At 43.9% G+C, this 25,701-nt stretch overlaps 1 protein-coding gene across 1 annotated transcript in view; it reads left to right on the forward strand.

Annotated features, from left to right (window-relative positions):
- Nucleotides 1-22,802, forward strand: part of TMPRSS7 (transmembrane serine protease 7) — a 694,472-nt gene extending 671,670 nt beyond the window's left edge. Inside the window, exons 17-18 of the mRNA XM_069203470.1 lie at nt 2,482-2,618; nt 22,632-22,802. Coding sequence (XP_069059571.1) covers nt 2,482-2,618; nt 22,632-22,802 — 308 coding nt within the window. The remainder of the gene's footprint in view (nt 1-2,481; nt 2,619-22,631) is intronic.
- The last annotated feature ends 2,899 nt before the right edge of the window (nt 22,803-25,701 follow it).

The following is a 25,701-nucleotide window of genomic DNA, read 5'->3' on the forward strand; positions in this document are numbered from 1 at the left end:
GCAATGACAAAAGTACATTTTCACAAAAAAACTCTGTGAGGTACTTTCCTTTTATGCCCTTCCCTCAACAGGTGACCTCAGTGTCTTAACCCATTGCTCCAATGTGCAGACATTTCAGGATACCTCTGGACAAGGTTACTGCAAATGCCAAATATACTGAAAACTGTATTTAGAATACAACACTTGAAGACATATCACATTCTTCTAAAAACATCAGATGAGTAACATGAGCAACAAGCGTGCTGTAAGGGCCATGTACAATGTGCAACAGGGACTCTAAAGTCTGGAATGTGTAACGAGAATTTAAAGGAGGAAATGTCAACATAACACCCAAATTAGGGATTAATGCTCTGCCAAACATTGCTGTTAAAAATACTGAACTCCAGGAAATCTCAGGCAGGAGGTGGAGCATTCTTAATGGGTGTGCCAAAACTGCGTAACATGCTGCTGTAAATACAGAAGACAGTTACGTAATTGTCTTGAAAAGCGTGATGTCCTACCTAACTTTTAGCATTTTAATATACTTGGTTTGTAGCTCTTGTGGTTGCTAGCGCAGGTGTTCTAATAAAAATTATTAATGAGAAGTTTTTGTATTCTGAGTAATGGATTTGTGTAGAACATATAATAACCAGAAAAATAATGCATGCATTTGAAAATGTGATTACGATGAGTGGCCCCCAATGTTCACGAAGTGTACTTATTAATAATCTAATACTATGAAATGTGGAGCATATGTTTGACTAATGTAGTAATATGTCATATTAAAGGTTGTGCTTTATGTATTGGCTGTAGGCTTTAACTTAGCGAAGGACTTGGCTTACTTGCCAGGCCTCATGTCAAGCTGTATTTCTTAGCATTTAACAAATGGCTGTCCTAGAGAGTTAAACTGTGATTTTCCATTGTGTTGTGTAAATGTACTCATAGCTGAGAATCTTTTCACAGGAGAACCGACTGATAGAAGATGCTGTTCCTGCTAAATGTAACAATATGTATGTAATGTGTGTAAGACTGACTTTCTCGGGGGGAGAACAATGTAGACACTGACTGGAGTAGAAGCTTCAACAATATTGTTACCTGACGACCCGGATGATGAGGACATTGCAGGAAAAACCAATCAGCGACATGTGAAGAAATTAATGGTAGAATTCATAGATTTTGAGTTTTGGTTTTATTGGACATAGTGTGAACATGCAATTCATTGACCAATAGGGATTTGGGAAGTAGTTTTGGGGAATTTAATTTAACCAAAATGCACTGAGGGAAGACAGCCCATTGCCCATTTTCTTGCTGGCCGAAAGGTCAATATTTTCTTGTCAGTCTGAACAAGAGACGTGCTTAACTTTACTGCTTAAAGACTTTGGGCCTGATTACAACTTTGGAGGAGGTGTTAATCTGTCCCAACTGTGACGGATATACCACCAGCCGTATTACGAGTTCCATAGGATATAATGGACTCGTAATACGGCTGGTGGTATATCCGTCACTTTACCGTCACTTTTGGGACGGATTAACACCTCCTCCAAAGTTGTAATCAGGCCCTTTGTGTTTTCTGAACTCTGATACTGAATCCTAATGCCTTGCAGATCAACTGATATCCTGATAACAAAGACTATCTTGTCTTGCCAATCCAATTGAGGAGAGGTAGTAATGGTACCTATGTGTCTGTTCTGCATATTTGCTTTTTCTTTCTAGGTACCAACCGCACTGTTTTGCGAGAGCCATAGATAGATGTTTTTTTCAAATTCATGTTACCAAATTGTTTTGCATGAAGCCCAACGAAAATCTGCTAATATGGAATAATGCTTGATGAATTTCTTTGCTGAATCTAAATGTATGTGATCCCATTTGTGCAATTGTTCATGTTATTAATTTGCACTGTAGCCTTAGAATGTGTACTAGTTCAAGCTTTGATTAGATTACGTTTTTCCGTCGCTTTGGAAAGCCAGTGCTGTTTCTGTAAGTGTATCATTTGATTTTGAGGTTAATTTACATGGTGTTAGCATTTTTAATATAGGGAAATAAATATCCTAACTTTTTCTAAAAGGTGTGGTTATTCATGACTGAAAGGTCATGGTGTGTGACAATTACTGACTCTATTGATTATTAATGTCATTGATTATTGTTGATTATTGATATTGTGTATTGGTTATTGATTACTGATCTGCATGTTTTGGAATTAATGTGGGATCATCCTAATTGCGAATCAAAAGGTTCATCGACCTATTCGCGTCCCCTTGTAACTTTACTTATTAAGGAAGGACGCGCTAACACGGTAGAACCAAGAAACGTAAGGTAGCACAGCCAGAGTTACATGAAAGGAAAGCCTTATGTTCAAGAGCCAGTACAACTTGAATTGTGCTCTGTATAAATGATCAAAACAGTGCAATAATTTAAAGCATGTGTTTGTAAAACAGTTGTAATCACCTTGAAATGTCATTTTTTTGATGAACTAATAAAAAATGCCATATATATGTCTTTCAGGAGTGAGAGGTTCAACAATTCTTCAAAAGGCTGAGGTTGAAATTGTTAACCAAACAATATGTCGTTCTACATACGGAATTATAACACCAAGGATGGTTTGTGCAGGAGTAATGTCTGGAAAAAAAGATGCTTGCAAAGTAAGTGAAGCGCAGTGTTTGCATGCTAAATACCCATTAAATATAAACTACCCTTGAAATACAGTGATGTGATGTCCTTATCTCTCCCTTTATCTCTAATGCACTTTTTTATACACACATTCAGCTTTTGCTAGGAAATGTTCCGGGTATAAATTCTAAAACAAAAAAAAGAATAAAAAAGGAGTGCATAGAATAATGAAGCTGTGAAGGACTGTCAGAAGGAATGTACATTTGATCTCTTTCAAACTGAATAGTGGTGTGAGAAGAAGAATTAGTCATACGATTTGGGCTTTCTGGGAACCTGAAAAGGGACGTGCTATTTTCACAAGAGTGAACTTTGATTCTGGCCATCTTTTCCCACCAGAACAAATTACCAGGGGCACAAAATTACTCATTTAATTGTAAAAGCTCAAATGCAGAACACTATAAACTATGGGGATTATGAAAGCATCTGCAAATGACAGGAAGTTAGTCATAGAAAAGCTTTGCAACTTCACACAGCTTGAGCACCGAGGACATACATAACCTCACCATTTAAAGTGTCTCCCCCTACTTAGCTCTTCAAGCCAGCATCATCATTGCTTTCTACATCCATGTCCGCAAAGCAGTCATCTGTAGTTGAAGCAGAACAATGAGTGTAATCAGGTGGGCTGGTCAAACCAGGAGCCAGAAGTATATTTTTAGGTGTGCATGGCCCTTATCCTTGACAAAACATTTAAGCTGGGGTCTATAAGTGCATTCTTTCCCAAATACTGGTTGTACTACTAACTATCGACCTCCAGAATATCGTGGTACAAAAATATTCAGGACAGAATATCGAAAGGTGAGTGCATATATTGAAGTATAGGTTTATGATTCCTAACTCTACATGTACATTCCTTGAAGATTTATATACATTAATTGCATAGGTATATATATGTGAAATAAGTCACAGAAAATCTATACTTACCTGTTGATATTTTGAGTTCAGTATTATGTCCTGGATATTCTGAATATCCCCTTCCATCGATATTTTGGTTTCAATATTCAGCATGCACACTATGGGGGTCATTCTGACCCTGGCGGTCCGAGACCGCCAGGGCTAGTATGACTGAAAGCACCGCCAACAGGCTGGCGGTGCTTTTTTCCCCATTCTGACTGCGGCGGTAAAGCCGCGGTCGGACCGCCGGGGCCCGCGTTTTTCCGCCATTTCTACCCCGGTGGCGATAATCCACCAGGGCAGCGCTGCTTGCAGCGCTACCCTGGGGATTATGACCCACTTACTGCCAGCCTGTTTCTGGCGGTTTTCATCGCCAGGAAGAGGCTGGTGGTAAGGGGTGTCCAGGGGCCCCCTACCAGGGCCCCGGCCAGCTTTTCACTGTCTGCCTTGCAGACAGTGAAAAGCGCGAGGGGTACAACTGCACCCGTCGCACGGCCGCAACTTGGTTTGCGCCCGCCGGCCCAGCGGGAATGTCGGAATGGGGGCCGCGTGAGTGCGGGCGCATTGGCGGCCGCATGGCGGTTTCCGCCTGGCGGGCGGCAGTAGCCGCCCGCCAAGGTCGGAATGACCCCCTATGTGATTAAATGTGGAGTAATACATGGATTTTTAAGTACATATTAAAGCACACTTAATCAACTTTCCACAACCCAACTTTAAATTCTATCAATTAGATGGGATTTAAAGTAGATGGGAGTAAAGTGGGTTGACTCGCAACTTTGTGTATTTCCTAACTGTCTGAGCTCTGTGAAATACTAATCTTATAAAGTTTTTTTTTCAATAAGCTGGCCTCAGCTTAGAACCCCTCCTCCTACACCTCTTACCCCAGGTGGTAGATGTCCAGCCTCCCACTCAACATTTCTTTTGTTGGAGGATGTCCTACCTAGAACATTCTGCATCAGAAATTATCACTCCTGGAGGGTCTGAAAGGATAAACCTTGCCTAAGCTTATTTAAGCCGGCCTCAGCCTAGAACCCTTCTTCCCACACTTCTTACCCCAGGTGGTAGATGTCCAGCCTCCACACTCAACATTTCTTTTGCTGGAGGATGTCCTACTTAGGACATTCTGTATCAGGAAATCCTGAAAGGATAAACCTTACCTCAGGTAAAGTTAGGAAACTTCATCTGCTCCATGAAGTATGGAGTTTCCCAATTCCACCGAACTTTGTACATGAAGTTTTAATTTAATTTGTCCCTAATTTAAAATAACTTTACCAAGAGTTTCAAGCAAAGTCATCAAGAGCATGTGGGGAAGTTAGTGGCAAACAATGTGTTTTAACATTTTAGGGCTACAACAAGGGAGAAAACTACAAATAATTTAGATGTCATTTTACCGGGGAAGTTGGAAAGGTCCCTCAATAAATTTCACTATATTGTTGAGGCAAAAGGTGAATAGTTCAATTGCATTTGATCAAAAGCACCAGTCAAAACTGCATGGGCTTGAAGCAGGCTCCGACATTGGCATACAACACTCATAGTTAGAAGTAGGTTGTACAAAATGTATTGTACAAAAGGAGACCTTTTTTAGACATCGATCAGCAAAACCAGTAGACGTGGTAAAAGTTAGGTGATTGTGTGAGCCTGGGATGGTTCCATTTGATGCCCATGGCCTAGCTGAGGACACTAGTTACATCTCTAGCTACAGGAGCCATAGATTTGTTGGCAGCAGCACTGCCTCCAAAGCTATGTGCGGTATTTTCACGCTAGAAAACTGCTCTGTGATAATATCTTTGTATGAGGCTGCTTGCATTGTACCCCCCATTTGGATGCTACGAAGTCCTCCACTTCTGGAATTACAGACATTCTGCCCTCTTTCACATCCAGTAAACTCTTTACATAAAATCCTCAAGGTGGCACGCTCTATGGGGCTAACATTGCTAGGACAAGCAAGCTTTTTTCAGAGTGGTGAATGCAGGAGCCTGGAAGCCTGCCATATGTACTAGAAATTGAAAACATTTATGTGCTGAGAAATTGTTTGCATTACTGCAGATGCATATAAAAGTCAAGCTTCATGTTGTAAAACGCTTGAGACTAAGGTGCATATTTATAATAGTCATGCAGTGCTGCAAGACACATTGCTGCACTGCGCTGTATGACAGGGAAAGGGCATTAATGTGCTGTATTTAAAAGAATACAGTGCATTCCGCCCTTTGTACCTGTTCTGGTGTCATATTGGCTGCCTTGCGCACATGCAGGCATCCCTTGCACTATGGTGCAAGGGTGCCTGAGTTGCAAGTAGGATTATTTTTGTTCAGGAAGTGGCAGCTTCCTGCAAAAAAAAACTACCCTTGAGGCATTTCCCTCCTTCTTTGTGTGTTACAGAATACAGCACACATAGAAAGAGGAAGTAAGGAGGAGGAATAAAGATATTTCTCCTTGTTACATCTCACCTGGGAAGATGTAGGAAACCTGGCAATGCATCAAATCCCATGGGTTTTGCAACACTCCAGATTCATCAAGCCACTCATGGCCACACAAGGTGGCCTTGCAGGGTTTGATTTATCAGATTTTGGGTTTGCGTCTTGCATGCACCGCATTGCATGGTGCAAGAGCCACCCAACCCCTCTCATAAATATGCCTCTAACATATTTAAATGTCTACCAGAAGGTGACATCATCTCTGTAATAGAACTTGGACTTCTCAGCAAGTTGTACTTTCCAATGACTATACCAGCAAATGTAGACATGGCTGATATGCATTAAAAGAGGAGGCATCAGCACTTGTCTCCAAAAGAATTTAGTGATTAATAGCAAGGGTGCCACTGTTAGACAATTTACAAATACAATGTGAATCAAGTAACAATCACTAGACCCTATTAGAATGGTAAAGACCGCCATGCAAGGTGATTTTACATTTAGGAACTGGAGTGCAAAATTGTGTATTGAAATCACATTGGCCCAGGTGTATTGGCCAAACTTGATAAGCCATAAATTCCTCCTGACATCCTCAATTTTCTCCACATGTATCTGTCTTTCATTTTGCTCCTGAAAGCTCTCTTGTACTCTCTCCCCATCTCATAGTCTCTGTCCGCACTACCTCTCTCAACCTTTTCTGTACTACTCCTTTCAGTTCATTTCTGCATCTCTTTTCTCGATGTAAGTGCATGCGTCAGTGTCTTAGTGGGTGTGTAAACGTCTATGCAGGTCTGTGAATGGCTGCATGAGGGTGTCAGTGGGTCTGTGAGTGGGTGTGTGGGAGTCTGAGTGGGTCTGCGAGTGGATGCATGAGTGTCTGACTGGGGCTGTGAGTGGGTGAGTGAGGGTCTGCGTGAAGGTGTGAGTGGGTGCATGAGGATCTGAGTGGGTCAGTGAGTGGGTCTGTGAGTGGGTGCGTAAAGGTTAGAGTCGGTGTGTGAGTGGAGAAAGATTAAAAGAGAGAGAGAGAAAGAGTGATGGAGATAGATGGAGAGTTTTTTAGGCTTTGATGAATGAGACATTTAGAATTAGATATTTCTACACAATGAAAAGAAAAATGTATTTGTCAATAAAAAACAGTAAGATAACCATTCAGTATGAGCCTCACACATGTTAAGCTGAAACAAAAAAGGAGAAAAATGACCAGTGATACAACCGGACTCGAACCCTCAACGCTCATTGTAAAAATCCGTGACCTTCACACTTACGCTATTTTCTTAAATATATGTATTCTTTTAGCCCTTTATGGGTTATCTGGGAACACGGGTGGAGGGGTAGAGTCTCAAGGCCTCCCCTGCCTAATTTGTTCTATCATATGCCCCTTACGGGCTATCAGGGACCACAGGTGGGAGCCTCAGGCCCTCCACCACGGTCCCATTGCTCCAGGAAGCAGACAGCTGCTTTAACAGCTCCCCCGCCATGCATAGTTTTTTGGTCACAATTTTTACTGCAAATATTACATTTATATTAACAATGATGTTATCAAAGATGTCATGAGTGCCGTAACTTGTGGGGTAGTTAGCAGTGCATGGCTAGGGCATGCGTTATAGTTACCTTAGGTCACGAGTTATAGTTACTTGAGATAACTTTAACTATAACTGGTGAATTTCTGTGGTTCTGTATGTTAAAAATGTGAGCTTAACTATAACGTCCCTTGAACCTTTGTTTTTTTCAGTGAATTTCTATGGCTTTTCAAATTCTATTTCCTAACTATAAGCTCCCTGTAAACCTTAGTTTTTTGTGAATTTCTATGTTTTTTTAACGTATAATAACTTTCATTACTAAACGTTAATCCAACCATCGCCGCACAGCAGATTTCTCCACTTTTCTATTCCTACAACCATGCCAGCTCAGACTCAACACTACACACAACATTCCTAATTGGACAACCCAGTGCAGTAACTATCTAAGCAGACTATAATCATAAGAAGTACAATACTGAAAAAATATAAACTACACATCTGTGTCCCTCACACCTCATCATCCACCACACTGCTATGTATTGTGTCTCATAACACTTTAACCATACCTCAGTGGGCAAAATGCACAAGATGGAAATATTTCCCATATTAGATCATAGGATAAAGACAAGACCCTTCCAACCATAAACTATCCTCTATGGCATAGCTTGCTGCCCATGAAAGGAAGCACTTCAGTGCCACACATTGGGGTAATAAACGCCATACAAATGCTGTAATACAATACAATATTTATCATTTGTGCATCACCAAGATTTGTTTTGAACGTATTGGAATATTTGTTTCCATCACACTTCAGAATGACAAAACAAAATGTGCTTCATTTGTGCTTTTATAACAACTGCTATATGTTGAAATATTTATACAGTTCTTTTACATGTGTTTACATTTTTTATGTATTAGAAACAAATTGACATCCTACAGTCTTTCTTTTCTAATGCCCTGTACGAGGGGCTAATGGAATTACACAATATTGCAGCTGCGCATTTTCATTATAATTATGAATTTTTCCACATAATCCATTTGTTGTGTAATCTGCATATTTTAACAAACAAATTTGTTTTTATCTCTAATGACTCAAAATTACTATAAATGCTGCAACACAGTGCAGTGGAAGGTCCTTTGTAAAGGTTCACTGGTCACCTTCCAGTTACTAATAGTTGTATTTGGTTGTGGAACTGGTACTACTGAAGTAAAATGGTATCCTAGACAGTGATAACACTTGCAGAATATTAAAAAAATATAAATAACTTGCTGCATAATTTGGGCCTCTCCTGCTACATAATGCCAGTGGCCCTGCCTGTACCCCAGATAAATTGTCACATAGATCACTTTATAAAATCCACTTTGCAGTCTGAGAAAGAAAAGTAATCAAGATTTTCATGTTGTAAAGAATAAACAGAAATTTGTCAGGTCATAGCCTGACATTTAACATCTGTCTTTGAACATACAGCAAATGTAACAAGATAAAAAGAGCATTTTTAATGCTCAGTCACCTTCTGAAATCCAGCATGTTTTTTCAAATGTGAATGCATTTTCTTTAGCTAAACTGAGTTTAAAATGAGTTTCCATATAGTCTGTGCCAGCTACTTTGCTCATTTAGGGGCGGAAAAAGACTGATATGGGGTAGCCTGGCACTCAAATCCCCCCCTCCCCACCCTTGTTATGGCCCAGAGCTGGTTGGGGGGGCGCTCTATGAAAGTCAGTTTAAAAAAAAAAAAAATTTATTAAATTTCCCAACCGTACATTTTTTTTTAAACAATAAGCACCACAGCCCGACAGTAGAATGCCCAGCATGGGGCAGCAATTGTGATACATTTAAATCACCAGTACATGAGAATGCATACAGATAAGTTACACATTGAGAAAATATCAGTAGGCCGAGGTGGTCCAATGGCAGGTGATCTGGCTTAGTCAGTGCTGCGAAGTCGAGGCGTTAGTTCATGAGAGTGTGCCGATCATGAGGGAGGGCGGGGGGGGCACTGGGGAGCGGTAATTTCCCTGGGCATCTATTAGTCCTGAATCACTGAGTGTTAAAAGGTAAGCACGGAGTGGTTGCCAGATATCTTTCGGGCGTGATGTGGGTGGTTGGAGAAAGGCATAGATCTGTGGGAGGAGTCTTGGAGCCCCAGTGGAGGGCTATTTCACGCTTGGCCAGTAGAAGGGCTATGGCTGTGAATTGACATAGTGGTTTAGCAACAGTGTCTACATAGCCTATGACAGCCATCAAATGATCAGGGATAACAGAGACTTCTAGCATTGCAAAAAATGCACCAAAAACATCCCTCCAGTACTCCGACACCCGGCCACATGTCCATGTGAAGTGCACAAAGTCGGCATTTTCCATATCATATTTCAGACAAGTGGAGGATTGTGTGGGATCAAATCTGGCCATGGCGCTAGGTGTGAATTATATTCGGAGAAGACATTTGTAAAGAATAAGCTTGTATCTGTAATTGAGAAATACTGCACGTGTCTGGGAGCAACATGCATACCACAGCTTAGAGATTAAGTTGTGGTTGGAGTCAGCGGTGATGATCAAGGTAAGGGGTACAAAGTCAGTGGCCGTAAGCGGATAAGTGGGGATTCGTGTGCGAAGTGTTAAGCTCAAAGTGATCCATAGTGATTGCAGTCCAAAAGCAGACATCTTCAGTTCACGACAATATATGGCCATCTTGAAAGAGGTCACCCATAGTGAAAAGGTTACGGGAGCAGAGGTTGAGATGTACCATTTTTTATTGTGTGAGTGGGAGCCATGGGTTGTCTCATGGGGGAGAGCTGGTGAATATAGTAGGGACTGTGCCAGTAGGCGTGGCAATCAAGGCCATGCCTGGCAAGACGTGGCCAGGGGTTGGATGTCCGTGGGGTCCAGTGGGACACCAGATGGGAGTAGGAAGGGCAATCAGGTAGGGAGCACCAGATCTCTTTCCAGCTAGTATGGTAACCGAGCATTCGGGTGATGCCAGTAGTATGTGTAGTGGCACTGGGCAGCTAAATATTATAATCGAAAATCAGGAACACCAAAGCCCCTGCGCTCATATGGGAGGGTCAATATCTCCCAGCCTACGAGGGGGGGTCTGCCAGGCAAGATCAATCATTTCAGGGAGCCCTGGAGAGATGTTAAAAAAGAGCTTGTGAGGGGAATCGGGATATTGACAAACAGATACAAAAATTGTGGAAGTACCGACATTTTGCTCAAAGCGATTCGACCTTCCATGGACAGTGGGAGGCAAATCCATTTGTCAATATGGGTATTTAATTTAGCCATTATGGGGCTGTAGTTGAGGTGGATTATTTGTTCACCGTCCCTATGTATGAAAGTATCTGGTCTCCACACGAGGAGAGTGAGAACTCACAGGTTAACGGAACAGTTACCTCTCTGAGGGGGAATAGCTATGACTTGTTCCAGTTTACCCTTAGTTATGTAAACCTTCCAAATTGGGCTATTTCCTAGACCACTGGAACCAAGTTGGTAGTGGGGTGTCAGAGAAATAGGAGGACGTCATCCGCACAAAGGGAAACAAGTAAGGGACCAGTCTCACATTGCAGTCCTCTAGGTAGGAGCCTCTTCTGTTAGTGTCAGACAAGGGGATCCATGGCAGTTATAACGAGGAGAGGGGAAGGGGGTAAACCTGCCTCGTTACTCTAGTGATGGGGAAGTCCAGGGTCAATGTACCATTAATGTGGAGCTGTGCGGTCGAGGAGGAGTACAGTAACATTATCAAAGAGGTAAAGCCACGAGGTATGCCCAATTTGCGGAGGGTGGTCTCTGGGAAAGGCCATTCCAGAGTATCAAAGGTCTTCTCTGTGTCTAGTAGGGCAACTGCTATAGGAACCTTAGACGATACTCTGAAAAGTTGCAAAGACTGTGCGCAAATTGATTGATGTGGATCTGTGAGGCACTAAACCCGATTGGGCTGGTGAAATGATCTGATGTAAGAGCAGCGACAGGCAGTTGGCGAGTAATTTTGCCAGAATCTTGTCATCAAAGTTTAGTAGGGATAGAGTCCTGTATGAGCCGCACAGGGTGGGATCCTTACCCGGTTTCAATAGTAGTGTGACCACAGCCTCTGTGAGCATATATGGTGGCATCCCACTCTCCACTGCCTCCTGATACATATCAAGTAGATGAGGGGTCAGTAGACTTTTGTAGGTTTTATAAAAGACGCCTGTGAAGCCGTCCGACCCGGACGCCTTAGAGCCATCCAAGGCATCAATGGCGAGCAGGATTTCTTCCTAGGAAAAGGGTTCCCTAAGGTATTGCTGTTGTGCTTATCTCATCCATACCATGGCTACTTCCCAAGATATTGCAACAGCTCAGAGGAGCAGGGCGTGACCCGGGTGGTGTAAAGTTGGTTATAATAACTAAGGAGATGTGCATGTATATCAGAGGTATTCAAAGCTGTGAGCCATCGGGCAGACGCATCTCTGGGATGTAAGAGAGTGATCTGGGGGTCAGATAAGGCAGTCTAGTGTGCAACTCAACCTATCGCCCTCGCTATAACGAGGTGCGCTAGGATATTTGCCCATGAACTTGGTCTTGCACTCTGCAAGTTCCCGGAACCCGTACATAAGATGGGACCGGTCCCGTATGCTCCCCCAGTCCCTGCGGCCTCATCGCGGTCCAGCCTATTCAGGGTTGCCTCCACCTGACCTATGTCCTTTGAATTGGAGCATAAAACCTTGAATGTTTAGATATGATAATCCCTCTCATATATGCCTTAAAATCCTCCCATAGCTTTGCATTGGAAGTCACTGTGGGTGCGTTAGTAGCAAAGTATTGTGTGATGACCTATTGGAGGTCCGAGCAGAAGGTGTTGTTGTGTAAAGCCATTGCGGGGAAATGCCATGGGCATTCCAAGTAGTCCACACAAGGGATGTGAAGCTCAAGGAGGTCAGGGGAGGGATCGGACAGGTTGAGCAGGAGGTGGGTTGTGTAACCCAGCTAGAGCAACGTAGGCCTCTGATATTCCAAGAGAGTAGTGTAACATTTAGTGTCGGCCAAGGTGTTGACCATACCTCAGGCATCTGTTTAGTAACAAAATAAGAAACAAATATTACCAAAACTATTGGTGTGCAATTAATCCTATGCCACCCACCCATACCTGTCAGGAAAAGGACAGGTAATACCCAAAACAGAACCAAGCAAAGAAAACAGGGGTGACATCGCTACCGTGGATGTAGCCCATGTCATAGACACATGTTTAAAGTAGAGTGATTATTAATGAGGAGCTTCGGAATAGGCCAGACCTTCTGATCCGGTGGGGTGAGTGCCCCTTGGAGCGTGGCCAAAAGTCATGCATCGGGCATTGGCCCCAGTTTTTTTAAGGGGTTTCCAGCCGGGCATTGATTGCAGCACCAGTCTGCATTCAGGTCATGGAAAAAAAGTTCTTGGCTGGGAGCGCCAGAGGCATTGGTTGGTGAGTGGTCTGGCGATTTGCGGTCCAGACACAGGGATTCTCTGGAGTATTTCTTTCAGAAGTCCATTGACTCAGTGGATTTGTTGAAGATACATGTTTTCCCTTGAACATCGACATGGAGCCTGGTGGTGTAAAGCATGCCATAACAAAGTCTTTGTTTCCTGAGAGCTGCCTTGGCATCCTGAAATTTCTACCTGGCCTCCTGTACTGCAATGGTGTGGTCGGGGTAGATGGAAACTGGTGCCCTGATGTTGTAGAGGGGTCTTTTCACGAGCCAGATGGAGTGCCGTGTCAAGGTCTCTGAAGATTAGAGGGCAGGGCAACGATCAGATGTGGGGGGCCCCAGGTACGGGGCACTCAATGAGTGATCAGTTGGCACATTCTACCACGTATGTGGGGGTGACATTGGAGCAATCAAACAGGTCAGTTAGCAGGCATTCAACAAAGAGGTCCATATGCCCCGTGTTTGCTGTTTCTGCCACCCCCAGGATACGGATGTTGTTGTGCCGGCTTTGTGTCTCAAGATTTTTATTTTTGATTGCCACTGTGTGCAAACAGGATTCCAAGATCTCTCATCTTTTGGTAATGTTATTAGCATTGTACTCCACTTTGGATATCTGGTCCTCTGCGTGATCCAGCCATTTATCCTGTCGGTCGAGAAGCTCGCCCATGCGGTCAAGGCGACCAGCTAGGGTGTTGAATCTGGCTCAATAGCCTTAAAGCTAGCACGAAGTTCCATCATGATTGTGGTGGCATTAATGGACAGCTCGGCCATTGTTGACGCCCTCTGTTACAGTGTTTGTTTTTATTTGTCAAATGCAATTTTGTGCTGCCTGGGGTCCCATTTACCCATTATCTGCCTGGCAAGGAACGGTCACTCGGTGTGCATATGGTGTGAATAAAGGATTTATGAAGGTCTGGACGTTTGGGCAGTTTTTCAGTAAGTTCTAAAGTGCAGTGTAGTGTGCATTTCCTCCTAGGGGCACTGTGTCCAGACAAATGTGGCACAGTTGACAGGCAGGCAAGTCCTCCTTACCAGGAGATGCCTAAGCTGCAGTCTTCAGTCCGTCCATGTGATGACCAGCCGCGCAGCAGGGAGGCTTTGTAAGCGTCGTCTTTTCAGCAAATAAGCAGGGGAAAAATAAGTTATGGCTCCTGCCCTGTGTGTAATGAGTGCAGCTGAGGTTATCATGGCCACGCGGCTCTACAACGGTGACAAGGTCAGAGCAAGTGGAGAAGCAGCATAGTCTGCGGAGGCTCAGGCACAAAGCTCATACCTGACAGGGTCGATGGCATGAATGCCAGGGCCGGGCTGCTCCATGGTGCACTGTGGGTGCACCTGCCCAATGATGCAGGCACCGATGCAAGCCTCTACATCCGTGGCCCCGGCGCACGGGCTGGCACGCTCCTCGGCCAGCCCTCTACTGGCACCGCCCGCAGGAAGAATGGAGTGTTGGCCAGCCTGGCGGCCTGTGCCTCAAGCCCTCCCACAGCCCCTGTCACCCCGGGGCACATGGTCGACGTGCAGGCCGTAGACCATCCGCGCCACGCCTGGAAGTCAACAGGCTCTCTGTTGGTGTAGTTGCCACTCCCAAACAATCCACCACCTGGGGATTCTAGCAGATGAGCATTCTCCGACCTGAATTGCACTGTAGATGTATGGCTTTGTACGTCATTCAGGAGCAGTTTTAATGTGATTCTGCCCTTTTTGGATAGGCTGAGGAAGTAGTTTTTGAATGGGTTAATGTGATCAGATTTTTAACACCTGCACAAAGCAGGTAAGTCTTTCATAACACTGATGATATGGTGAGGATACCAGCCATGATGGCCTTTACATCATCAGGAGGACAAAGAACCAAGCCCTGAACAACCGGCCTGAAATAAGGTTGTTTTAGTGTTCATTTTAACTTGTATCAGAGATGTAGAAGATTACAAAATTATCTTATGGTTGCCAATTTTCTGGTCGACTGATGAAATTGCAGTTGCACCACCTAGTGTTGATATCATTTTATGTTTGTTTGAAAGAGGGTGATGGTCTAGCCAAATTGCATTATTCAGAATGCATTGATCTATTCTTTGGTATAGGTGATTTGAGCTTTTCAGAGACACACTAGAAGGGTGACCCAAGTTGAGGATTCATTTGGTTCTAAGCAAAGATCTTTAAGAATCTTCTTGATCTTTCCCCTAATAAATAGGGGAACGTTCTTCCCCAAATGCATTACAGAAATACCCCATTTATTAACAGTATGAGATGCTCAAATCCCTGTACTTTCCAAATGTATCAACAGAATAACAGAATAAACATTGCGTATTTCCCACATTGTTTAACCCCTTTACATAAACCTCTTCCTCCAAAGTATTGTTCTCTACTGAACCCATCACAAAGGTTATTAGCTATTGGATCTAGTATGATCCCCTTCTCTTCTTGCTGTGACAAGCCCACAAGGGAGGTGCATTATTCGGTAACATAAATCTTACCATAGGTCCTAGGTCTCTCAAAGTTCATATCACTCCAAAACTTTACTGAAACGTTGTTTTTGTGACGAATGTAGTCTCTCAGCCAAGTGTCAATGTGCAACAGTTTTCTTTCCTTCCATTATGTTTAAACAAAGGTTGTACCTAGAATAGTAATCCATTCACAAGAGCCAACCAAAATTTGAGCATCTAACCCATCAATAAGAATGTTATATTTTAATAGGCATTTACATTTCACCTGTGCCCCCTACAGTCAAAAATAAATTTGGAAGTTAAACACAAAGTTTCATCAACCTTTTCCTCTCAAAATAAAGTAACCAGGGTAATCTTATTTTATTAAAGTGACCTTATCCTGGCACCTATTCCAGACTCTATCAACAGCTGAGCAGTTCTAAAAATAGTAACAATGAGTATTTGTTCCTCACTAGAGAACACCCTAGGTTACCTGTGATCTATACTTTACCCAAGATACATAAGAGACTAAGGGGGTCATTCTGACCACGACCGCGGAAGCACCGCCAACAGGCTGGCGGTGCTTCTGGGGCCATTCTGACCGCGGCGGTACAGCCGCGGTCAGAAAAGGGAAACCGGCGGTTTCCCGCGGCCCCAGGGAATCCTCCACAGCGGCGCTGCAAGCAGCGCCGCCATGGGGATTCCGACCCCCTTCCCGCCATCCTGTTTCTGGCGGTTTTCACCGCCAGAAACAGGATGGAGGGAACGGGTGTCGTGGGGCCCCTGGAGGCCCCTGCAGTGCCCATGCCACTGGCATGGGCACTGCAGGGGCCCCCTAACAGGGCCCCATTGAGATTTTCAGTGTCTGCTTGGCAGACACTGAAAATCGCGACGGGTGCAACTGCACCCGTCGCACACCAGCAACTCCGCCGGCTCGGAGCCGGCATCCTCGTTGCTGGGGCTTTCCCGCTGGGCGGGCGGGCGGCCTTTTGGCGGTCACCCGCTAGCCCAGCGGGAAAGTCAGAATGACCGCCGCGGTCTTTTGACCGCGGTACGGTCTTCTGGCGGTTCCCACCAGGCGAGCGGCTTCTGCCACCCGCGGGGGTCAGAATGACCCCCTAAGGCCCTCACTAAGACCCTGGTGGTCCAGGGTTAATGTGGCGGTATTACCGCCAACAGGCTGATTGTGTATACCGCCACATAATGAGTGTGGTGGGTTGGCCACTGCCAACCTGAAACATCTCCACTCATACCGTCATGGTGGTATGAACCGCTGGGCCGGAGAAGTATTGAGAACACTGTAATCTGCTGATCACCAAGGAGTTAACTGTCAGTCTGCTACTGGCGTTGAAATTCCATGCTTCAGTCTGCATGTCAGAATGTTTCAATAAAGTAGAAGAGAAAAATAAATGAGAATTCACTTAAAACATGCTAATGTTTCTTTCCATAGCACAAACCATAATTTCTGCGACAAAATGGACCCCCTCATTTTGCTCCTTTCTAAATGAAATGTTTTAAGTTTTATCAGTTTGATTCAATCAAGATGGCTTCAGGTATGCCACAATTTTTTTTATAAGTAAGCAAGTTAGCGCTCTAGTTGTTCTTCGGAACACTCTGGGAGGCTGCAGTACAACACAAGGGAATCAACTGACAGGCTGCTCCTATTGGAAGTGCAACAGGAAGGTATTTTAGAACCCCCTCATTTTCTTCCTTTCTAAATTGAGGCACATTATGACCCCAGTGGTAAAAACCGCCTACCACTTCGGCGACGGCTGACAAAAGACCATTCCGTGGCTACCAGCCATCCGCCCTATTATGGCCACAGCCTGATTTCCGCCAGAAGGATGGCAGAAATCCGTCTGTGGTCATGCCGGCGGATGGCGGTAAGGCAGCAGCGCCATGCCAGTAGACCGCTGTAGACCATATCATGACCCATGATGCTGCCTGGCCGTGTTCTGCTGATGGACGATGCTGCTGGCAGCAGCACGCCGTCCTGTCTCCTGCCGGAGGACCCCCTCACAACAGGCATGTCGGGTGCTCCAACAGAGGAGGGGCTGGGGGGTGTTGTGTGTGTGGGTGGGGGTGTGTGTGTGTATGTCTGTGCGTGCGTGTATGCAGGGGGTGTTGTGTGTTGTATGTGTTTGCATGTATGGATGTGTGAGTGCGTGTAGTTGAGTTGTGTGAATGTGTGTGTGCTTGTATGTATGTCAGTGTGTGTGGGTGTGTGTGTGAATGGATGTATGCATGTGTGGATGAATGTAGGGATGAGTGTGTGTATGCGTGTGTGAAGGAAGGTGTGTGTATGTAGTGGGGGGGTCTGGAGAAGAAGAGGGGGTGGGGGACATCTGGGGAGGGGGGCCGTCAAGACCCCTATCAGTGACAGGGAAGAGGTTCCCTGTCACTGATAGTGCCTACCACCATGGTTTTCGTGGCAGTAAGGTTGCCACGAAAACCATGGCGGTAGGCGGCGTCATACTTCAGCCCGGCGGTCATTACCGCCTTGGCGGTCAGTGTGGTACATTGGCAGTTTGGTTTTAGCCAAACCCCCAATGTCTTAATATGGAGAAAAGTACCACCAGCCTGTTGGCAGTAATTTCCTCCATATTAACGCCGTCCGCCGGGGTCATAATGACCCTCTAAATGTTTTAAGTTCCATTATTTTGATTCAATCAAGATGGCTTCAGGTGTGCCACACTTTTGTCATAAGAAGACTGTTAGGGCTCTAGTTGTTATTTAAAACACTCTGGCAGGCGACAGTACAACACATGGGAATCAACTGGCAGGCTCCTCCTGTTGGAAGTACATGTTTTACTGAGAATGTCTGACTTCATTCTCACATGACTGAGAAAGATAGTGTGAATTTACAAAAACAATGCTCTCATTTTAGCTTCTGGAGCTCCTTCAATAACCTCTATGGGAAAATCATGAGAAAACAGATTTCTCTCAAACATGATTTATGAAATCCCAGCAGGGTAAAATCACCTTGGAACACACCACAATATCTACAAGTTTTATGGTACCATCAACAAATTATTTAAATTGTTACCAAAAGGTGTTATCAATCTTTATATGTTCTCCTTTTTCAGACCCTCAAAACTTGCCGTTCACTACAATACATTTCAATCAGATGCTATCATGTATATTGGTCCCAAGATTGTTGCCATCTCTTTCTGGTTAAAGTGTTGACAGCCAATCAGATCTCACCTTGAGATCTGTGCTTAGGCTCGACTAGATATACACATTTCTTTTTCCTTTAATTTCGGTAAAACTAATAAACGGTTTTACACCAAATCACAAAAAGCACTCTTTCAGGACCAAGATTTACCTTCCTGCCAAAATTGGTGTCATTTTGTTTGGCAATTTAGGCTTTAGTCTTGTCTAAATCTCTATGGGAATTAAAATGGGAAAAATGGGAAACACACATTTTTGACCCTCCTTTTTCTTGGCCCTCACTTGATGGATCACCTTGAAACTTTCAATGCACAACAAGTTTTTAGGGAAAACTTTGTGAAGATTCATTAAACAGGGCCAAATATATAGCTAAGTCAAAAAAACACTTTTTCTATGGAAACTAGGTCCCAACTATAACTACCTACTGGCAACCGTCAGTAGTATTAGTTAGATAGATAGATAGATAGATAGATAGATAGATAGATAGATAGATAGATAGATAGATAGATAGATAGATAGATAGATAGATAGATAGATTACCCAACCCATGCCTTGAAAGTTTGAGTTTGAGATGCAAGTTGTACCCATTAGTAAACAGAATAAAAATTATGACATCAAATATGTGTCATTAATATGATTTAACAACCTTTCGATGGTTGGTTTGATCTCTAGTCACTATGACCCTATTCTAACTAGACCATATCCTAGTTCTTAATCAGGTGTTAGTCATTCCAGATATTTCACAGCTCATGAGAGAGGAACGACTAGTCCTTTGAAATATTCTTCCTTTGAGATTTCCTTCCAGGACCTTGGCCCTGGACTTCCTTGGCTTGGCTTATGAAGAGATCGAATTCACTCCTCCTGATTGAAATGACCATTTATTCACATATGATTGAGTTGAATATAATCACAATGAACTTGCCTTCAGATGTTCGCAAATATGATGGTAACATGCAAATTGCACATGCCTGTAAATGTATGTTTTCCTCTATGACTGATAGAGACCTCTAAAGTTCAAACTTCCTTCATGGCCCAATTCAAAACAAACACAATGACCTCTCATTACCTTCCCTTTTCTGTAGCAGCACATCGCACAGAATGACAAATTATTGTAACACATCCAGAATCATGAATTTCTTGTGCTGAAGCTTTTTATTCTAGAAAATCATATTTTCCTGAACTTAAAGAAGAACCCCTTTGAATTACTTTCCCATTCCAACATAGAAAACAAAATCCAATCAAACATGAGTGCGTTAGCATGGTTGTTTAATGCGCTCTGTTGATTGATGCACAATGCACAAGGATTAAATATTAATTCTGTGTGAATAAAATGAAATGTTAATTCTTAATACTTTCAACCTGCTAGTTTGAAAAGTTCAAAACAATGAGTTCACAACAAAGCGGTGTGAAGAAAGATCCCTGTGCGTAAAAACAAAGATCTTGTCCTTGAAAAGCTCAACATGGTGTTTTTGTAGAGCTTTACTACTGTGAAACGTATGTTTAAAACAGTTGCATTAAAAATGGGGTATTTGGTTGGGAGTCAGGATACCCCCTGTCCAAGCAAGGACTCTCACTCTAATGAGGGTGAAGGAGAATCCCACTCAGTTAATTCCCACGTATCCCCTTGGTAGCTTGGGACGAGCAGGCAGGCTTAACTTCAGAAGTAATGTGTAAAATTTTTGTGCCATCACACACAGTAACTCAGTTAAAACACTCCAAAATGACACAACACAGGTTTAGAAAAATAGGTAACATTTATCTAAACAAAACAAGACTAAAGCGACAAAAATCCAACATACCCAAGTCAAGTTACGAATTTTCAAAAGAATAAGAGTCTTAGGGGGCCATTCTGACTTTGGCGGGCGGCGGACGCCGCCCGCCAAAGTAACCCCGTCGAAAGACCGCGGGGTCATTTCGACTTTCCCGCTGGGCCGGCGGGCGACCGCCAAAAGGGCGCCCGCCGGCCCAGCGGGAAAGACCCTGCAACAATGAAGCTGGCTCCGAATGGAGCCGGCGGAGTTGCAGGTGTGCGACGCGTGCAGTTGCACACGTCGCGATTTTCACTGTCTGCAAAGCAGACAGTGAAAATCTTTATGGGGCCCTGTTAGGGGGCCCCTGCACTGCCCATGCCAATGGCATGGGCAGTGCAGGGGCCCCCAGGGGCCTCACGACACCCGTTCCCACCATCCTGTTTCTGGCAGTGTAAACCGCCAGAAACAGGCTGGCGGGAAAGGGTTCGGAATCCCCATGGCGGCGCTGCAAGCAGCGCCGCCATGGAGGATTCTCCGGACCAGGGGAAATCCGGCGGGAAACCGCCGGATCCCCTTTTCTGACCGCGGCGGTATGGCCCTGGAAGCACCGCCAGCCTGTTGGCGGTGCTTCCGTGTCCCTCCACCCTGGCGGTCCATGACCGCCAGGGTTGGAATGAGGGCCTTAATCCTTAGAAAACAGTCGTTTCTCCAGCCGTGTTGCATCGATCTTGCAGGTGGAGCGTTGATTTCAGCCACAAAGCTGGCAGGGCATCGTATATCAGCTGTGTCACAGAAGGTGTGTCGAAAATTTCCCTGCACAGCATCTGTGCATGGATTTTTAGTTTTTGTCTGCCAACTTCACCTTTCAAGGGCTCAGGAACTGGATAGGTCACCACTTGGCAGGAGTCTCAGCAGAGAGTCCAGGTGCTGGCAGGGGAAGTCTTTGATGGCCCTGAGACTTCAACAACAGGAGGCAAGCTCAGTTCAAGCCCTTGGAGATTCTTCTCAAGCAGGAATGCACAACAAAGTCCAGTCTTTGTCCCCTTTCACGAGCAGAGGCAGCAACTGCAGGATAGCCCAACAAAGCACAGTCACAGGCAGGGGCAGTATTTCTCCTCAGCTCTTCAGCTCTTCTCCTTGGTTTGTGTCACTATCTGGAGAGAGGTGCAAACAGCCCAACTGTCAAACTGACCCAGACAGGGAATCCACAAACAGGCAGAGTCACAGAATGGTTTAAGCAAGAAAATGCCTACTTTCTAAAAGTGGCATTTTCAAACACACAGCCTAAAAAATAACTTCACTAAAAGACATATTTTTAAATTGTGAGCCCAGAGACCCCAAACTCCAAATTTCTATCTGCTCCCAAAGGGAATCTGCACTTTGATAATATTTTAAGGCAGCCCCAATGTTAACCCATGAGAGAGATAGGCCTTGCAAAAGTGAAAAATGAATTTGGCAGTATTTCACTGTTAGGACATGTAAAACACATAAGTACATGCACCACCTTTCACATACACTGCACTCTGCCCATGGGGCTACCTAGGGCCTACCTTAGGGATGCCTTACATGTATAAAAAGGGGAGGTTTGGGCCTGGCTAGTGTGTACACTTGCCAAGTCGTATTGGCAGTTTAAAACTGCACAAAGACACTGCGGTGGCAGGTCTAAGCCATGTTTACAGGGCTACTAATGTGGGTGGCACAACCAGTGTTGCAGGCCCACTAGTAGTCCAGCATACATCAACAACCTGGTAAACAGAGGCAAAAACATTAGGCAAGACACCAAGGATGCCAAGTCTAACAAGTTGTAACAGCAATTTTTCAATCAGCATCTGTGATTTTGTGCATCATTCATAAAATCTGATATAAAATGCGTTTTGCACTAACTGTAAGTGGAAAATGTTAATTTGTAAACTGCTGTTGCAGTATGAAACTGTTCTCATGTACAACGTTTTGACATCCACTGGCCATGTTTGCGTATTATAAAAAAAAACTGCTAAATAAATAAGAAAGAAAGAATCACACATAAAATTATACCTATCTCTGAAAGTAATATAATTTAAAACTAATGTTTTGAAACCCGAAAAAGATTGCACTGTTTTGAAAATATAAACACTTTCGATCCTTTCAATGTGTATCAGCCTCAGCGGCATCTGCTTGCCAAGGTTCATGCTCTTCATGCTCCTATGTTTATTAACTTCTGGCTCGAATGTGTGATTAACTTGCAACATGCAAATGTTGGCATTAGTAAATAAACCTCGAGGCACACTGATGAAGCTAAATTAAAATCATGAAGATTTGTCTTTTTTTCCTGCTCTTGAATGCACGTGATGCTTGCAGAGAGACCAATTACAACTGATGCATTTTTTTAAATTTTAGGGTGATTCTGGGGGACCCCTGGCATGTCAAAGGATCTTAGACGGAAAATGGTTTCTCATCGGCATCGTTAGCTGGGGTTATGGGTGCGGAAGACCCAATTTTCCTGGAGTTTACACACGAGTGTCAAACTTTGATTCATGGATTCACCAGCATTTACCTTCTCTTTTGTAACTAACCTTTGTTTGGAATAAAAAAAAAAATATTCATATGAAAAGCAACAATATATGTGTGTGTTTTGTTTGCTTTAGCTATTTGACTCCACAAAGGTGTTTAGCAATGTACTTTTGTAAATAGTCCCCCCACTGCGGATTTGCCATTTGGCTACTATGCTAGGTAAATACCAGCTGCAGCTCCTGCGTTAGGGCGGAGGAGCGTCGTCGCCACCCCCGCTTTCAGCAGCCGCTGTAAATCTTTACCAACCAAATAATAAGAAACTATGTTTATTATCGTTCGGTTGTTAAAGTGGCGGGCCATAGGGTATGGCGGGGAATGAGGGTAGTGCACTGTGCACTCCCCACAGCGTGCATGTGCGTTTGGCCGGCCGTCTCATGCTGGCCAAACACAACTGCGCAGTATGCTTTCTCCAACCCAGCAATGTGTTGCCAGGCTGGAGAGAGCCTGCACAGGCTACTTGTCTGCCTGGGAGTGCCCAGGCTGGGTGCTCCCATCCAATCCTGATGCTGCTTTGAGCAGTGTCAGGACTGGCCGCAGGGCAGGCAGGGAGCCTGTGCCTGGAGGGATCGAGGGAAAGAGGAGCAGTGATGCGGCAGCAGCGAGGCGAGGCAGCTAAGTTTTTATGTTTTACATTAAAAAAAATATATATTATTATTTGCCCACTTTCCCCACCACCACCACGCGCCGCCCCACCCCTTTTAATTCCTGGAAGCTGCGACTGGTAAATAATGGGTGCTACTCTCCCCCCACGTCAAGCATCTGAATCTGAAAAGAATGAGTTACCAAAGATGGAAGTACAAAGATCAGGCGATAGGGTAAAGCATAATGTACTACACATATCTATCTGATCTAGAGAGTGACTTTGTTCTAATCCTTTGATCCTGTATTCTGATTAGATTCTTGGAAAGATCTAGGAATGACCTCTCCCTTTAGAGGCAAGCAGCGGTAGAGACAGGCACATTAAACATGACTGTCTGCCCCTGACAAAGAAAGGTCCAGGAGTCAAAGATGGGTGTGAAGGAAGTTCTGTAAAAAACGTTTCTGTTCCAGGACTAGGCAGGAGAAGCTAGATGATGTTGGTGACCAGCAATATTTCATCACTCATTGACCAGAGGATAACCTACAGATGAGAAATGATTTCCTGGAAATGTAAGCATTGAATGGTTTGCACAAACAGAAATTGGAATTTGGGGACTGGGTGGTATAGGTCTATTTCCATTCAATGTATCCTATTTTATTGGGGTTACTTTTAAAGACCAGACCTAGCCCCAGAGGGCACAGTGTGCTGTACATAGCAAACAGGACACTTTCCTACATGTGAAAGCTGTGCATGTATGAATGAGAAATCTAAGTATAATAGCAATGATACAGAAAAAGGGTTTAAGTTCCCAAAGAGTAGGTATGCAATATTATTTCATGCAGCCTTTGTCAAGAATCCTCCTTTGTATTGCTTTGTATATTACGTGCTTGGTGACTGTTATAGGCATCTACTGTCCCATTGCATAAGAGAAGATGGATGCCAGGGGTGAACAACAACCAGGTTTATCATCTTGGAGTTTAGAAAAGATGTGAAAAAAAGTCAGCACACACACACACACACACACACTCACACTCACACTCTCCACCCCATAGCCTTGTAAATTAGAAATTATTGAAATGGGCCTTGGCTGAATTTGATTCATCACACACTCAAAACTATTTAAAAAGTCAAATAGTTTGGTTATAATTTCTAGTTTTGTTGAGGTGAGGCTTGATGTTGCAGGAGCAAATATGATGAATCAGAGCTCAGGAACAGCTCTTCAGGTGACAGTCTGGTGTGTAATGGCCACAATGCTCTGGTGTGTCATTGGTTCCCTTGCAGATCTGGAGGACCTATCACTGCCATTCAAAGCTTTGCGGCTGTTGCCAGAAAAGAGAAGTGTGGTCCCCCTTATGTGCTGACACCTCAGATGGTGGGCCACTGAGATGTGGGCTTCAACAAGGATACACCAGAGATGACACTGTAGATTGGTGCCTTCAGAAGGAGGGAAGAGCAAGCTGATCCTGAGTGGAAGTTGGCCAACTTTGGATGACTCTGCTGCATCTGGATAATTTTGATGATGTGGGATGGAGAAGAGGATGGGTTGTGATGCTAGAGAACAACATGGAGCTTTGCCCTGCTGACAGATGGCTTTGAGCCATTGAATGATGCCTTGGATTTCTAATTCCCACTACGAAGCACAACACAGTAAGTTTTTTCTATACAGAGTCAGTGTTAGAGCCTGTATGAAATGCCCCACAAAGAAAATATGGCAAATAGAAAAAGGAGATGCTTTGGTCCCAAAACTGCAGCCCCATTCAAAAGTAGAAGAATTGCATGAAGGGAACAAATGCAAAGACCAAAATGCATCAAACACAGGTAATACGTCTTTCATTTTAAGAGCATTACACAAGAGTACAATAGCATCTACGTATAAGAATTTGGTGAAAACTGAGGGAGAACTGCAAAAGTGACATCTTATGTCTCCCAGATAAAGACTTGATCACGTGTACTGGAATTGATGATGATGGCCAATGTGATTTTAAGAAGTGTGTAGTCACCAGAATGGTACGAACTTAGGCTCACATGAAAGTTTTGGAGGACACCACAAAGCCTGCAAATATTCACTCCTGTGAGTTTGTGAAGGGTATAATAAGTATAACCTGCAAGAAACAGAGAACAACTGAGAGAACTTCTATTCATGGGGTTTGGAAATTTTCAGACATGGTTCAACTGTTAGATGATACATATTCCTCAGTATGTTTAAGAATGGAGGTCAAAGGTGACCATAACTTTTGAGCATTTTGAGAGGTGGAATATTGAGACAGAGAAGTGCAATCTAATTTATGATGTAAACAAACACTATCCCACCAAGAC

This window comes from Pleurodeles waltl, chromosome 8, assembly GCF_031143425.1.
Source record: "Pleurodeles waltl isolate 20211129_DDA chromosome 8, aPleWal1.hap1.20221129, whole genome shotgun sequence".
Classification (NCBI taxonomy): Eukaryota; Metazoa; Chordata; class Amphibia; order Caudata; family Salamandridae; genus Pleurodeles; species Pleurodeles waltl.